Source organism: Vanessa atalanta, chromosome 6 (assembly GCF_905147765.1).
Source record: "Vanessa atalanta chromosome 6, ilVanAtal1.2, whole genome shotgun sequence".
Lineage (NCBI taxonomy): Eukaryota > Metazoa > Arthropoda > Insecta > Lepidoptera > Nymphalidae > Vanessa > Vanessa atalanta.
Genome location: NC_061876.1, coordinates 3,366,890 through 3,383,241, shown reverse-complemented (window position 1 = coordinate 3,383,241; position 16,352 = coordinate 3,366,890). Strand labels below are relative to the sequence as shown.

The 16,352-nt window shown below is 33.6% G+C and overlaps 2 protein-coding genes across 6 annotated transcripts in view; one reads left to right on the top strand and one right to left on the bottom strand.

Annotated features, from left to right (window-relative positions):
• The window catches only part of LOC125064774, a 61,119-nt gene extending 57,197 nt beyond the window's left edge, over window positions 1-3,922 (top strand). For 3 of the 4 annotated variants that reach the window (XM_047671988.1, XM_047671990.1, XM_047671989.1), the window contains exons 11-12: window positions 451-510; window positions 760-3,922. In XM_047671988.1, the coding sequence (XP_047527944.1) occupies window positions 451-510; window positions 760-789 (90 nt within the window). In that variant the 3' untranslated portion in view covers window positions 790-3,922. Of the gene's footprint in view, window positions 1-450; window positions 511-722 lie in introns of all 4 variants that reach the window. The other variant, XM_047671991.1, reaches the window with a different exon arrangement.
• A 122-nt stretch (window positions 3,923-4,044) lies between these two features.
• Window positions 4,045-15,959, bottom strand: LOC125064623 (E3 ubiquitin-protein ligase Bre1). Of its 2 annotated transcripts, none has more exons than XM_047671769.1 (17): window positions 15,771-15,959; window positions 15,467-15,625; window positions 14,727-14,913; window positions 14,248-14,433; window positions 12,806-13,026; window positions 12,142-12,435; window positions 11,891-12,064; window positions 11,264-11,521; window positions 10,984-11,085; window positions 10,727-10,827; window positions 10,436-10,589; window positions 9,934-10,098; window positions 9,401-9,592; window positions 8,544-8,736; window positions 7,794-7,888; window positions 7,038-7,169; window positions 4,045-6,833 (listed from the first exon to the last, which is right to left on the bottom strand). In XM_047671769.1, the coding sequence occupies exons 2-17, from the start codon at window positions 15,617-15,619 to the stop codon at window positions 6,681-6,683; spliced, it is 2,760 nt and encodes a 919-aa protein (XP_047527725.1). In that variant the 5' UTR covers window positions 15,620-15,625; window positions 15,771-15,959; the 3' UTR covers window positions 4,045-6,680. The 2 variants fall into 2 exon arrangements, with proteins under 2 accessions (XP_047527725.1, XP_047527728.1); XM_047671772.1 differs by having other exon boundaries at window positions 9,943-10,098.
• Window positions 15,960-16,352: the final 393 nt, after the last annotated feature.

The window sequence follows — 16,352 nt, the reverse complement described above, 5'->3', positions numbered from 1 at the left end:
AAATCAAATATGTACATAACAAATTGTTATAATTTTATAATTATTTACGAATTTCGTCCAAAAGTAAATTGAAAAAAGTATCGGCTTAAAGAATATATATAGATATAGATTTAGTACATATGACTAAATAAACGTTAAATTAAAGGCAAGGTATCCATAGTGCTACAATCCATAGCTAATAATAATAATAATTGCTATATAAAACATGCATATTATTTGATCGCATACTATTATTTAACATTATAACCAAGCTTAGAAGTGCATACTTTAGAAGTGCAATATTATGTTTAAAAAAAGCCGTATAAGACTGCTTAAGTAGTACTAAATTTACATTTACTTTTGGACTATTTTTTCAATCTATTTTAGGCTTTAGCGCGGCATCACATTCAGGAAGCGCTTCCGCTTAGCGTCTGTGATTTAAAAGTTTCATGATATATTTTTTTTTCTTAGGCATTAAAAAGTCAGCTCGCCCAACACGGTGAGGAGGATGAAATGAAACTGTTCGAGCAGGTAATTTCTTTTGCGAAGATGACTAAAATCAATTTTTTATTTTATTTTTTTGCCTACTTCTTATTTTTTTTTTGGAAAAATATTACAGTCTTCGAATATAATCGAAATATAACTGAATTAAAAAACCCATTAGCATCTGCTCAGCAAAAATAATAATATATACAAGTATTTAATTAAACGATGTATATAGTTAATCTCATCTGTCCGTGTAGTCCGCTAAGACAGCGCTCTAACCCAGTGCGTGCGCAGGACGCGCGGCGCCGGCGCGCCTGCACGTAGCGCGACGCGCCGCACCGCCCCCCCGCCTGCCCGCTCCGCCGCAGCGCCCGCTCCTCGTTGGAATCTCGCTCAGGGGAGCGATGACACGATTTGATTAAAATCCAAGGGAGAAAGCGAAACGCGTAACTCGCTAGTTCGACTGTTGATCCTTTGTTCTCCTCTATTTCGTTCACTTGGTTGATTCTCTGATCGGTTCTGCGGTTCGTCCTCACCTCTGTATGTCGTTTATAAAGAGTCCACTTATGTGGCTCGGTATGTAATGATATTTGTCTTCGATGTGCTGATACAAAAATATTTTTAGGGTTAATATTGGTCTGGGCACCTGCGGAAGTAGCCGACTCCGAAACAATATTACACATTTATTTATTCTTCCCACCAAACATATAATTACAAAATTTTTCAACTTAGCTACTGGTTATGAGCATTAGTATTAATCAATTCGCTGAGAAAGGCTTTTTAAATTCCGCAATAGTCAATTAATTCGCAATTTACGTATTCGAATTATTTTATATATCCATTAATAATCCCAAAATATCTTAGTGACAAAAAGCAAATTATAATGAACACAATATCTTTATTAACCTTGATGCCTCCAGTTCAAATAATACGCTATTATTCAAAATAAAAAAATAAATAAAAAATCTCTTTGTCGTATTAAAATATAAGGACCATACATCTTAAGTTTAATAAAACATTTTTAAGATAATTCTACTAACTATAATCAAATACAGACGGTCAGTAAATTAACATATTATATTAATATTATTTAGTGATCGAAACATAGTACTGTAAGTCTTCGTATAAAATAACAATAATTAGATGACTTCTAGTATTTGACTAATCCGTAATGAGCATAATCTGTGCCAAGTTCATAATTAAAAAAAAAATCAAACTCCTAATATTTTTGTGAAATATTTTAATATTACACAAAACAAAAACAATATTCATGAATCCGCTATACCAATACCGCTTTCATTTCCTAATTCTGATTATCGATATCTTATTCTTGTTAAGTATTCAATATTCATGAAAACTAAAATAAATTGTAAGCCAAAAAGCTAGTTCACGTGTATATATCCAACGGTGTCAATATAATAGTTCAATATAAAGTCTTTATATATATTTGCGCTAATATATTGACTTAATTCATAAAAAAATATTTTGCTAAAATTATTCAAATATTGCCAGAATATATCCATGCCATTATAATAAAAAAAAAATCATCCGTCCCGCACACATTATATCAGCGCTTGCCATTTGATGACAAATAATTTTATTTAGAAAAAAAAAATATTCAAAATATACAGCACGCATATACGTAAACATGGAACAATTTAGATAGTCAAACAATGGTAACGTATTTATAAATTAAATATATTAAAAGTTTGTCTAAAAAATAAATTAAATTTTGAGTAGTCATTGGCTGAAGATGTAGTTTGATGTAGAATAGAAATAAAAACTAAGATTACACTTAGAAAAAGCTAAGCGTGTGAAGAGAGATAGAGATGGCTATATAGTGTTCCTGAAGATTATAAATATTATTTAAATCATGATTTTATTGATCTCAATGTGTTTTGTAATCAAAAATAATATTTCATTTATATGACCATCCTACCTATCCTACAATTATGTTTAAGGTACTAACAGTATCATTTTTATAACTATACATAAGGATGGGTTTTCATTCCGAAAAAGCATTTATTTTATGTTTGTTTTTTTTTTATATTTATTTAAAATTGGAACCATACATTAGTGAAAGGGCTAAATACGCAAAAAATCTACGCAAATCGTCTAGAATAAAGAAATTGGATCAAATACATATTCTTAATAGTAGATGACTTATGAAATAGTTCATTCCAACTTCAATGATAAAGTTGGAATGAACTATTTCCGATCGTGTCGGATGTGCCGTCCCATCGGATTATAATCGGAATAGTGCGTTTGCACACACTTGTGCAATGTATGTCCCGCGTAGTGGACTGGTCTCCGTTGAGATTAGCCGCCGTGTTCCAAATCTGTTAGGTTGACATCGTCACTTGGAATATGTCTACTTTATAGTGCATCGCGACAAAGCACTTCTAATGTGTACAGGATATCGCTTGAACATTAACAAACTTATTAGCTATTTGATATTGTAAAACGTCTACTATTTACTTGTAATTAATTTAAATATATCACGCCATATGATAATGTTATTGGTTTTCCATATATTGGACCTCACTGTAAGGAACTATTATTTATCTATAAGTATCGGTCTTTGCCTCGTATTTTGTTTAAAGCATAAGACAATATTTCTCGTGAATTTAAACAATTGCTACTTAAATAAATATGTAAAGAATACTACATTTATTAAATCACAATTATTAGTGTTTGTGTGCCATTAACGATTAAGACGTTACTTATGAAAATGTTTATCCATAATTATTTCTTCTAAGGTAATCAGTGTAGTAATAAAAGCGATGAATAATTGTTGTAAATAAAAAGTATAACATCATGTTTGATATTACAGTCTAGTCAATACAAATTGTCAAATTATATAAAAGTTAAATATAATTGAATTTTCTGTAATTCGAACATGTAAATAACATAAGTGATAAGATTAATAAATCAATATCAAACCTTTCGATGGATAATATTCGAGTCTTGTATGTTGCCTTTTTTTAATTAATTTTAAATAATGGTAACTCATTCACTGCCGAGATATGCTATTTATAAACCTTGTGGTTTAGAATATATAAACGATTATCATGACATTTCAATAATTCAGTTACTAAAACGAATGAGACTGATGTTGTATTTATGTTGATATTATGCAATAAAATTTGTGTTAAGAATTTCCTCTCAGAAAAAAATGAGTGATTATTTCTTTCGAAAAACTTCTTTTTATAGTTATCGCACGTTTGTTAAGCATTTTTTTTTACTATAGGAACTAGAAAGACTTATTTAAAATACTTATATGTTATAGTACAACAAAACATGCTTCGTCCGTTCATATGCCTGCTTTATGAGTAGCATTTTCATCATATAGATACGTTATTAGATGGCTAAATATAATACCAGTTATAATGTATTGCATTTTGACTGAATTGTCACATTGTGATGTACATATGTAACTTGTAAATAAAAAATCCCAAAAAGAATACTTGTTTTAATTGTTTATGTTTATATATACTATCCCTTTGCCATGCAAATAGCAATAATAAAATATATCAATTTAAAAATGAAACAAACAGTATGTTTAAAACATTTATTCGATACTCCATTTAAATTAATATTACATTTAATCAGATATACACAGTTTGAGTTATATGCCTCAGCCCTTTGAATTTGCTTGAATTTTTTTGTTAACCACACCCAACATTTATTTCGAGATAAGAATTACTTTTACCTACTTATTGCATATTGATACGTTCAGAAATAATGAAGTAGTTTATTTAAATAGATTTAACATGTAATAACCATAGTTTCTTGTCAGATTTTAACAGAGTTTAAATAACACTTGCAAAACAAAAAACATTTACAATTAACAAAATTTCAGCTATTATATTTCTAGCAAGTCGTGACAAACAATATTTTAGCTACATTAATTAACAACACAAAGGCTGAGGTTCTACTTAAGATAGTTTGGTTGAAATTATTAGAGTTACAAATGTAGTTATAAATTTAAATTAAATTCGTACCAAACACTGTCACAAGTAGATTTAAGAAAAATAAAGATTTTTTATTATAAAACAGCGATAAGAAAGTTAGAATGAGATTTTACAAGTGACAGCGAAGTGAATGCAAAATATATTTAAACCCAATGAGTGTTTAGCCTAAAGTATAAATATATCAGTCAGTGGGCTGGCGTTAGTCTATTTTCCTATCTACAATACAATAATAATAATAACTGAACTACCTTATTATGGACTAACTGTGAAAACGATACCTAAAAATTTTTTATCATAAATTACACATAATAAAGGCCATATAATATATATGGTTAATTAAATAGAACTTTTACAAAATAAAAAAGTCAAAACAGTTTTACATTTCAGTGGGTATAAATTCAGAAAAATGAACAATTATTAATTTATTAGGAAAAAAAAAAATACCTGATACACATTCGGATACAATTTTTCGAACAATTTTCACATCAGTTTCACTTATGACCTTCATGAAATGTATTCACTTTTACATACCAAAAAATTGTTTACAAAATTATACATAATATACTTTCATATTCCTTACGCCCATAATAAGGTGATAAATTGAAACTTACTTAACTTATTACATACTAAACGAAGATAAACTTTATTCACTTGTTCGATTTCATGTTATTCTCAATATACAACAATAAAACATGTATGCCACATACATAGTTGTAAAATGCACTTTAAATTCTTATATTTAATGATTTCTTTTATATAATTCATAATTAAATACATGGAAAGTTTTACTATAATATAAGGAATGAATGAAAAACCGTGTCCCATCGAATACTAATGTCATATTTTAATCATTTTTTATTAATTGTTCGTGTACATTCACATCTTTGCTTAGAGGATATCCAGAATTGAAAAAAGCTATGTTTGAGCTATTTATTTATATTATTTTATCGTGTCTAAATCGTTTTAAGTTATCTATATAATACTCGAAAAGCAAATACAATTATCTAAAAATGTATAAGCCACATATCTAACATCGATATATAAATTATGTAGACAATTGCGATCGATAATATGCATATTGTTCTCTCGTCACATCGCGATGCCGAATCCACTAAAATCACAAACCGATTAGAAAGTAAACCACTTTCAATACTGTTCACATCATCATCATCACCATCCCTCAATCTTAAATTTCAGTGTTGTCATGAGATCATCACACGAAACTAAGTAAAGTTAATTATTGTAATTTTTGTTGAGACAGATATTACTTTAATTATTAATATAATATACAAAGATTGTCCTAATTTTTTTTATTGATTATTAGAAAAAGACGAGTATTTGGCAAAAAATTACCTTTTGTCACTTTGCCTTTTATGTCTAAACTGCCTCACATAAACATACATTGCCAACTTTGTATCTGTTATTACACTGGCTCACTCAGCCTTATTTAGATATACAACAAAATCGTTGCTTTCCTCAAATTACCCATACGGGCACAGGAAAATATATATATTTTTTAGGCAATACATTTAAGGAATTTCCTTGAGACAATCCTAATTGTTACAAAAAGATAAAAACAAATATTACAAGCACTTATAAAATACACATATAAAGTGCAAAATCCAAAACAGTGCTAGTGAAATATATTTTTGCGTAAATTGGAAACCATAAAATGTGGATTAATTTTTAAGAAATTGCGTACAAAATTTGAATCTAAAAACGACGCCATCTGTTCACCTTTATGTTTTCTAGAACTATATAGATACAGAATTGCACAGTAATTTGAGTAATTAATAACAAATTTATATGAATAATGACAATTCTATAACACATAAGATTATATGTGAGCTTCGGGCCCGTCAGTTGCTTCTTCCACGACATTTATAAATTCAAAATATACATCCTAGTACTGCCCGCTAGCGAGACCCCTACACTAAGAAAACATCTCTTAGAAATGATGTTACACGCATATACGTTTACCATAAGGAAAACACGTTGTGACTCTGGCGTAGTATAAACAGACTCGGCTTGTCAATAGTTAAGAAAAAAGTGCCGACACACTTGACTCTCAAGAATAATAAATCTATCATACTCCACGGGAACACCGACCATCGTAAACGCACAATCTCAACCGATTATAAATAACAGTTAATAAAAACTCCACTACACAATAGCGGACATTAAATTCATTTACCCAAAAAATTCAGTAGGTGGGTTGCGAGCGGGGTCGCCGACAGGTACCTACGTGGAGAGGTAGAGGCGATGGTAGTCGTTGGCCCCGAAGGCGGCGTTGCACTTGGGGCACTTCCGCTGGCGCGTCTCGTAGCGAGTGCGCAGGCAGTCCCAGCAGAACACGTGGAAGCATTTCGTCAGCACGGCGTCCTTTCGCTTCACCTGGAAACACCGCAATAATGACATATAATGTATAGAAAAAAAATGGATAGAAGGCAATAGGGGCACAGAACATGGAATGGAAATTTGCGGTGCTGCGAAACGACTCGTTTAGTTAATTACTAACTAAATTGATGACTTGTGATGGTTTCGGACGTATACTCAGTTTCCGAGTCCTTAGTAATTCGTTAATTAATATTTTGATACCTTGCATGAAGGGCAAGTGAGCGTCTCCTTGTACTCTCTGATCTCTTCGAGGAGCACTTCGTCCATACTGCTGCCAGCTTGCTCCATCTTTTTCATACGTTCTGCTTTACGCCGAAGGACCGCCAACTCTTCCTAATATTAATAAATATAAAATGGTAAGTGGGTATACAAGGCACTATGAATTACAGTATTTTATGACTTGTCCCTTGTGTACATTCCAATAGCAAGAGAGGTAAAGTTTAATAAACAATTTGACCTTGAATTAACATGTAATTTTGGTCGACATTAAAATATTCTTTACTTTTCTTAATGTTATATATAAAATATTTGAAGTGCAAAATATAGCAGAGGTATTAGCAAATCGCATTGGATATGAACTTATAATTATATAAACAACATTCCCACGCGTCGTGGGTTCTGCTGATTAAGTTATATGCAGTGGCGTGATGAAATGTGCTCAATGAAATTAACAATAAAATTGATGACACTAAGTTTTAGTAATTCTTTGTGAATTTGAACCAAGTAAAAATTGTATTATTGTATTATGTAAAACGAGCCTACGCTGGCGTCGTACTTTATTCACTCGTTGAAACTTTAAACTAACACAACATTTGCAACATTGTAGTATTGATAAATGTTGAATGGTTACAAAATTATAACGTAACATATTTTTTTTACTCGAAATAATTAACATATTAACATTTTCATCCTTTATATTTTAAACAGTATATCGACGTATAGTTTAAGACCACTCACGTGTAACCGTTTAGTTTTGTACGCTTCAGCTTCGAGTGCGCTCGTCTTCTCGGCCACTACTTGCTGCGCTTCCTTCATCTGCGCGTGATATTTTTCTGTAACAGAATACAAACTTTTCTCTGTCAAAGTGTTTAAGCAGTACAATTATTATTAAAAAAAAATACTTGAATAATATTATACAAAGAGACTTATCTATCTTTTATCTACACATAGTATAAAACAAAATCGTTTCCTGTCGTCTGTACGCTTAGATCTTTTAATGTATGTAGTATAATTAAGAGGAAGGTTTATATTTTTTATTTCATCTAGATAGGCTAATAGGTCTTTTAGTCTTCAGGTTGGTACCTGGTTATTGAATAAATAAATTTATAAATTAGATTATATGTATCTTTGAAAATGTATAAGTTTAAGTTTTCTGCCATTATGACGGTATTGTTTTTCAGAGACAGAGCACACATAGTCTGTGGGCATGTAGTATCTATTTATAATGTGTAAACGATGTTAAATTAAAACCAGTGGAAACAAATATTAAAGTGCTCAGTTTGATAAAGAAGTTTAACAAAGAGTTTTATTGAAATTATACCAATAATCAATAGTGGTCATGTGAATCACTCGTCATATAACCAATGCGCCACCAACCTTGGGAACTAAGGTATTATGTCTCTTGTACTAGTTACACTAGCTCACTCAAACTGGAACTCAATATTAGTAATCATTGCTTAGTAATAATATTTGACCTATCTTACATACCAAGATGCAGCTTAAGGTCTGCAGCGGACTGCGCAGACTCGATAGCTTTCCGCTTGTGCATCTCCATGGCCTGTTGCCGCAACAACAACTCCTTCTCCACCGCGGATAGAGTGTTCTGTAACAGGCGCTCCTTCTCCTCCAGCCGCCGAGCAACCAGCCCCATGGATTCTATCTGCTGATCGCGTGTCACCACCTGCGATACACGATTATCGTTGAAACTACAAAGATTAATCTGTCTACAGAGGACTAATATCTTTTTAACCATATGCCTGCTTCATATGAAACAATAGTCGTCTTACATATATAAGTATATATTTACGATTTGGTGGAATATTATATTGCTTGCCGATTATTAAAATATAAAATGTACTTATTAATAAAACATTTTTAACCGTAGTACATTACACATAAATACGTTATAATATAACGCGAGCTCGATCAATGTCATGCGAACTTTTGGAATTGAATCGCGCGGTCGGCCCGCTAGCGGTACCGTCAGCAAAATCGCGTCGATGCTCGTGAGACCTTAGAACTTGTTTTTGGTGTAGAGTCTTGCTCTTGATTTCTCACTCCATTATTTTAGAAATTAATTTTAGTATGACAATTTTAGTGATTAGATGTATCATGAATGGAGACAAGTAAATTTTGAGAAATAAATCACGAGAAATTATTTTGTCAATAAGAATCTACTAATTGTTCGCTCCTTCGCTTCACAACTGTCATTTTCGACATACTATGACAAAGATTCGAAACTTAAAGAATTGTAATCAGTGCTTGTTTCCATTACATTTAATTTATCATTATTGTTATACAAAACTAATACTACTATAATTCGAATATAAATTATTGCTCGTAACCTGCTCTTGTAGGAGTTGCTTCTCCTCTCTCAGCAGTTTGTGAAGGGAATTGGCTTTTATCCGTTCCGACATAAGCTTGAAGTTAGCGTCGTCTTTCTCCCGCAGCTGCTGGATAAGGCGTGAGTTCTGCTCCTGCATATCCTCGAATGCTTGCCCGGTCACTTCCATTTCATTTAGAAGGGCCTCCTCTTCCTGCAGATTAAATTGCTTTGAAAATAAAAAGTATAAGTCGCAAGGTTTCGTTCACGAATCGAATAATACACATAAAACGCAACATTACTGTAAATATAATATTAAAACAGAGTCATAGCGAAGCCCGATGACGATCGATCCTGTATTGCAACATGCGTCCCGTACTATTGAAGTTTCAATATTATATTTACTGTACAAAATAAAACAGCAAGGTCGCTCCAGTCGGAACGAAGCGATTGACATACAATCTGTCAACATGAACTATAGTATAATTATAAAGTGAAAACCGTTACCGTGAACTCTTATGTAAGCGATAGTAGTTAGTATAAGAGGGATCGTACGGCAGAGACCTGCGAGCCGGCGAAGGGCCTGGCGAAGGCGTGCAGCGGGTCTGCGTTGGGCCGCGCACACGACAGCTGCTTCTGCAGCTCGTACTTCTGCTCCTCCAGCTGCTTGATCTTGCGCAGCGCGTCCTCGTCCGCCAGCCGCCGCTCGCGCTTGCTCTCCTGCGAACGTTATTACAGCAATTATGTCCCATTCATCTGTCGATACTTTCTATTTTGCCATCTTTTTTAAAAATAAGACTATTTTTATGAAGATCCTCTTTGACAGGTTCTGTCGGGTTTGGGCTGGATTGATTGTTTTTAAATGATTTAATGTATGGCAGATATATTGAGTGTAACTACCATTATTGAATATCAGATTACACCAATAAAATAAATATAACCAATTACACTGTTACATGTTGAACTTATCTCTGTTAACTATGACTGTAACTCTAACTGTATATTATTTATATTAGAAGACGTAAAGTTAATGGTGGATATCGACATGAAGAAAGACCTGCGCCATTTTTGCCTTCTGGCGGTGATCTTCCAGTTCCTGCCGCGCCTTCCTCTCCGCTGCCATGAGCTGCACCTTGTCGCGCTGCTCTTTACTGACACCTTTGTACATGTCCAGCAACAACTTCAGCTCCTTTTGCTCGTTCACTGCTTTCCTGACGGAAAAGAACGCAAATTTAATGAATGTAACGTCAATTAACGTTAATTTCAGAATTGGCGGCAGAATACTTGATAAATACGCCGTATTCCTTCGATCAAACATAAATCCGATGATAGTATACTTTATGCTTACTTGAGTTGCTGTTTGAGGTCTTTGATGAGCTGGTCCTGCTCCTGCAGCTTGGCCCGGCCGTGCTCCTTGCCGCGGGCCTCCGCACACGCGCTCTCCTCTCCCTGCGGACATGTGGACGCAGCATTAGGGAACTGGCACTTGTATGTGAAAAAGTGACATGAGTTAAATAATTGGAAATAACCAATCATTAATTATTTATAGTTTCATAAAGCTGTAATAGATATAGCAAAAATGTGCTTGTATTTAGACTGGACTACCTCAGGATCGGGCTCCTCCTTTTTAACGACGAGCGGCTTTTCGTCCGGTTGCTCCGAGGGGGCGCCGCCTCGAGAACTTGCTTCCTCCAATTCTTTACGAATCTATCGAAATTAATTATAAACATGGTTTATCCTGGGTCAGACATATTAATAATAAGAGGTGCAACTAGCAAACTACCCAATACAACAATCCAGAGATTATAACAGCACTGGGTGAGTTGAATATGGTTAAATATTAGGAGTCTAAAATCTAAATCACTTTTCAAGCTACAAAAACTACCTTATTTAATTCTTGACTAGAATCTTTATATTTTCTCTTATACCGATGAACCTCCCCCTTGAGCTGTTGATTGTGATTCTGCAGCGAAGTTATGAGATGTCTCATTTCCCTGTTGATGGGACCAGTCTGTTCGTTAGCGGCTAGATTCTGTTCAAACTCTATTCGCAACATTTCATATTCTTTCCGCAATTGACCAAGTACATCTTCAAGTTGAATCATTTCAGCGCGTAGTGCCTTTTGCCTGGCTAGCTCTTCGCTCTGTAAAATTATAGTTCTTTCAGAATAGGTACAATACTTTAATCATTCAAAATAGCACTAATAGATAATTAATGTCCGACTTATAAACATTTTTAGCAGATTCTTAGTTAAACAATGATTTTTCTCTTCCTGTCCTTCTTGATTGACAAACGTCGGAAGACAGAGAATTGTTATATAAGTAAACCTGTTTTATTATTTATAATATTATCATCTGAGTTATCCTTATAATTGTATATGTTCTTAAAAACAGTTTTGACTTTGTGAGATTTATTATTATTCTTAAAATCAAAATTAACTGTCAAGATACTATTAAACATTTAATATAGTCATATAGAAAATACGGGCAAGCTTATTTGAATACTTCCATACCTCCATCATCTCAATCTGCCGCATGTGAAGGTTTTTGGCGCTCTGGAGTTGCAGACGAGTCTCATCAAGAGCTGTTTTCATCTGCATCGACTCATTGTAAAGCACCGAGAACTGGCTCTGCAGACACTTGTACTCGGTCGTCTCAACTATCACCGACTCCGGCAGTTGCCGGATCTATAGAGAATTTTACAATCATTGATAAATATTAGGTACAGCGTTTGATAGATATTGTGATATAATCGTAAACTCACGTCCATCTTCAGCTTCTCGAGCTCCTTGAGCGTGTCGCGGTGCTGGCGGTGCAGGCGGTCCAGCTCGGCCAGGCGGTTGGTGGCCAGCTCGCGCTGCTCCTCCAGCTCGGCCGCCACGTCCTCCAGCTTGGCGCTGGCCGCCGAGTGCGGCGCGCAGGCCGCAGCGCCCGCGCCCCCCGCGCCGCCCGCCGCGCCCGCCGCGCCCGCCGCCGCGCCGCCCGACTGGTGGTAGCTCTTCAGCTTTTCGATCGCTTCTGCGAGGTGATTTTCCAATTTGTCGTTCCTCGAGCGCACCTGAAAATGAGATACTTTTCTTAAAAATATTTTTAAGCACATCTTCTATTATAATTTAATTGTTAATATGTCGACAATGGTTGGTGTAGCTTTGATCTATAAAATGATGATTGACTACTTGATCTATAAATATTTTTTCTAAATATATCATCACCTGTAAAATTTAAACCAATTTCCCAAACATACTTGATAAGTAATTTAACATTTTAAAATTACATTATTAATTTATTTATATAATATTCATTATTTGTTATGTCCCTTGTTACACTGGCTCACTCACCCTTCAAACCGGAACACAACAATGTTCAAATGTTGAACAAACAAATATAAGCAGTAATAAATATGAATGTAAAGATGAAAAGCTATGGACCTTCATCAATTCATACTGCAGGTCATCAATCTGATTCTTGAGCTCGGCGTTCTCGGTGTCGCGGCTGTTGACGGCGTCCTGCAGCCGCGCCACCCGCAGCGTCATGGCGTGGTGACCCTCGTGCAGCGACGTGCACAGCGCCTGCAGCCGCCGGCTCTCCGCCGTCACCTCCTCGTTGGTGGCGCGGATCACCTCGTCCAGAGACGGCGCTGGAGCTCCTTCTGTGTTTGGTTAAAAAAAGGTTTGTTATATAAAACTTTATTGTACTATCACCATCATAATATTATTATTATTATATATATAATTTAAGCTCAATTACTTAAATGGAACTTATAAAATTTAAATTGGTTTATGGTGAAGTAGAATAAATGCTATTAGCTATTAGCTAGCCAATATTATATAGGCTATGTTCAATGTCTGAGTTGCTTCTATAATATATATAATTTTTTCATTTTTATCATTCATTGAAAGTTAAAAATTTATACTCCTATTAATTTATACGCCTTGGAAAGCATGAAAAGAATGTTGGCCCTGAGCCTGAATCATTCTGGAAATATGGAAATTTGCCATCCTATTTGATTTGAATTAAATAACTCTAATTGCACTCAGATGCTTACACTTGGACTGCAAAATGTCCTGTACAAATTGCACTGTACAATGTCCTGGTGGCTGCATTTTATGAAGATGATGTTTTCATGGAAAAATTGACCAAGAGGACATCATTATCATAATCATTTGGTAAAAAGCAAATTGTGTTTTTTAATGTAGTACAGTGGTAAGTTACCGCAGTTTTTGTGTTCTCTAGTTTTTAAATATCATTATTATTCTTCCTTTATATTTATTTAAGAAAGTCAGCAGAGCAAATAGCCTGTTAGTAAGTGGTAACCTTTCCCATAGAATCTGGCACCATAAGATATAGAGCTCACTCATTACATATACTCTATGCTGCCAGTTATGAAATTTAAGATGTATTGTCTTTTGTGTACCGGTACAGTTTAAGTATGCAAGACTTAACCTTCAAAAACAAGCACAGTTAAACCAAGTCCAAACTAGACATTACATTACATTTTACATTAACAGCCTGTAAATTTCCCACTGCTGGGCTAAGGCCTCCTCTCCCTTTGAGGAGAAGGTTTGGAGCATATTCCACTACGCTGCTCCAATGCGGGTCGGTGGAATTCACATGTGGCAGAATTTCGTTGAAATTAGACACATGCAGGTTTCCTTCACCGCCGAGCACGAGATGAATTATAAACACAAATTGAGCACATGAAAATTCAGTGGTGCTTGCCTCGGTTGGAATCCGAAATCATCGTTTAAGATGCACGCGATCTTACCACTGGGCCATCATGGCTCTCAACAAACTAAACATGTTGGTGTTAAAATAATCATGAATTGTTGCACTTAACAAATAAAAGTATTAAAAATTAAGCTAGCCTTACCTTCCCCTTCTCCTTTGATTGCTTTCCAGATCTTATCATTTCTCTGCTGAAGTCTGTCAAATGCTTGTAAGACTTTAGCCACGGCCCTCTTGCTTACTTGCACTCTATTCGCAAGCTGAGCATCTAATTCCTCTTTATCCCATGTCGACAACTGCATTAGGAATGAAGTTGTAGCTTCATTCTCATCTATAACATGGAAATTCGGGTTCAACTACTGAAATGAACAATATTAAACACTATGTACAATATATTAACCTAAATAAAACATATTGTCTCCATGATCTTACATAAAAAGATGAAGTTTGAACGTTGTTTATTATAACATGGTAATATGATCATTAATAGCACTTTAATTATTAGCATTCAATGTCATACTAATTTCATAGAATTGTGTGTTTTCTATTTCTATATATGCTTTATTTTAACTGTAAGAAAAATACAGATATGTTTAATTTATGATCGGAAGAGCTATTAATTACTTTTATTTTCTGATTCATCTGCTGTCTCTGCATCAAAACGTTGTAATAAAACTCTGATGTCTTCATTAAGCAAATTCCAATATCTATTGACTACACACAGCACCGCATCATCTTGAGTTTGTCTCTTTTCCAGCTGCTCAATCCTCGCTCGCAATTCTGCTTCACATCTATGACGTTGCTCAATTCTCTACAAATTATTGAATTGCTGATTTACTATCACAATGTTATTTACAATAAATTTCTTAATATTTTTAAAGAGTCAAAAGTATGGTTACTTTGTTTAACAAAAACTTAGTTAAAAAAAATGGATGTATGGGTTTATAAGCTATTTTTATTTCATAAAAACAAACATTCACTTATTCAATTAAAAATTGTTGTCTAAGATGTTATTAATGTAAAATATATAATATAACTTTATAAAATAACTGCAACTTTTAGAAGAAACATTATTATTCTTGTAGTTAAGTAATAAGCTATGTAATTAATTAATTTAATTTATATGGAAGACTGAATTATTTAATTAATATAACAAGGAGTATTAATAATCAGGAATATCTCATTTGCAATGTAATTAGATTACAAATAATATTGAAAGAGAAGATATTAAAAACAGCTGTAGGATCTGTAAACAGCTGACTGTCACATTATTTGTAGTATTCTAGTACTACTGAGTGAGATTGTATTGAACTCAAATGGTTTTTCATAATATGCACAATGATATTCAGTGCAAAGGATATTACCTGAGCCAATTTTTTGTTTTGAAATTGTAAGACTTTAATGTCCATCTCTTCAAGGGTTGACACTGGACCAATAAGGTGGGGTTCAAAATGAACTTTCTTAATCGGTGGTTGATTACTGCCATTGCCACCATCTTCTGCTGTACGCTTCGACATCTTGATCTGAAAATCAAACGAGAATATCGTAGTTTATACAGAAAACTGTACTTATTGATTGACATTACATCGACAAATATGAAAGTACATCGGGTGTGGGTGTTTTATGTGTTAGACATGTACTTTAAATTTTGTCGGATACTATACATACCTGCTTGTCAATATTGACAACTTGAAATTTGTAGTTTTTAACGTAAATCTAAATTAATAAAGGTTTTATATGTGTGAAATACAACATAACCTTTCATTTTCATAAAAAAAAAATCGTTTAACATAGAATGAATGAATAAAACCGAATATTCAATTGCAATACCAATACCACCTCAGCTAGCATAATCAGGCCACAGATTACCGCTAAATTCACAGAGTTGCGTTTATACTTGTCAAAAATTTAAAGCCTCTTTAGGGTACGACAAAATAATGTTTTAATATGTATATTAATAAACCTATACTGAATTGTTTAAGATAAAATCTAAATATAATATAAACATAATAAAAAATTAAGGGCTGTAAAATCAAAATATGTGAGACAAATTATAATAAGGAATAGTGAGTGTTGCTATTCGATAATTCCGAGTAACAATTATTTTTTCTCTTTCAAAATTCTTATAGCATAAAGTTTTAGCTTGGGCATTTTTTATTTTAAATCTCTATCAAAATTGATAAAGTTGCTCTTATATTTATAATAAAAAAAACTTAAATGCATTTTAAATAATTTAATTTCCTGAATAAA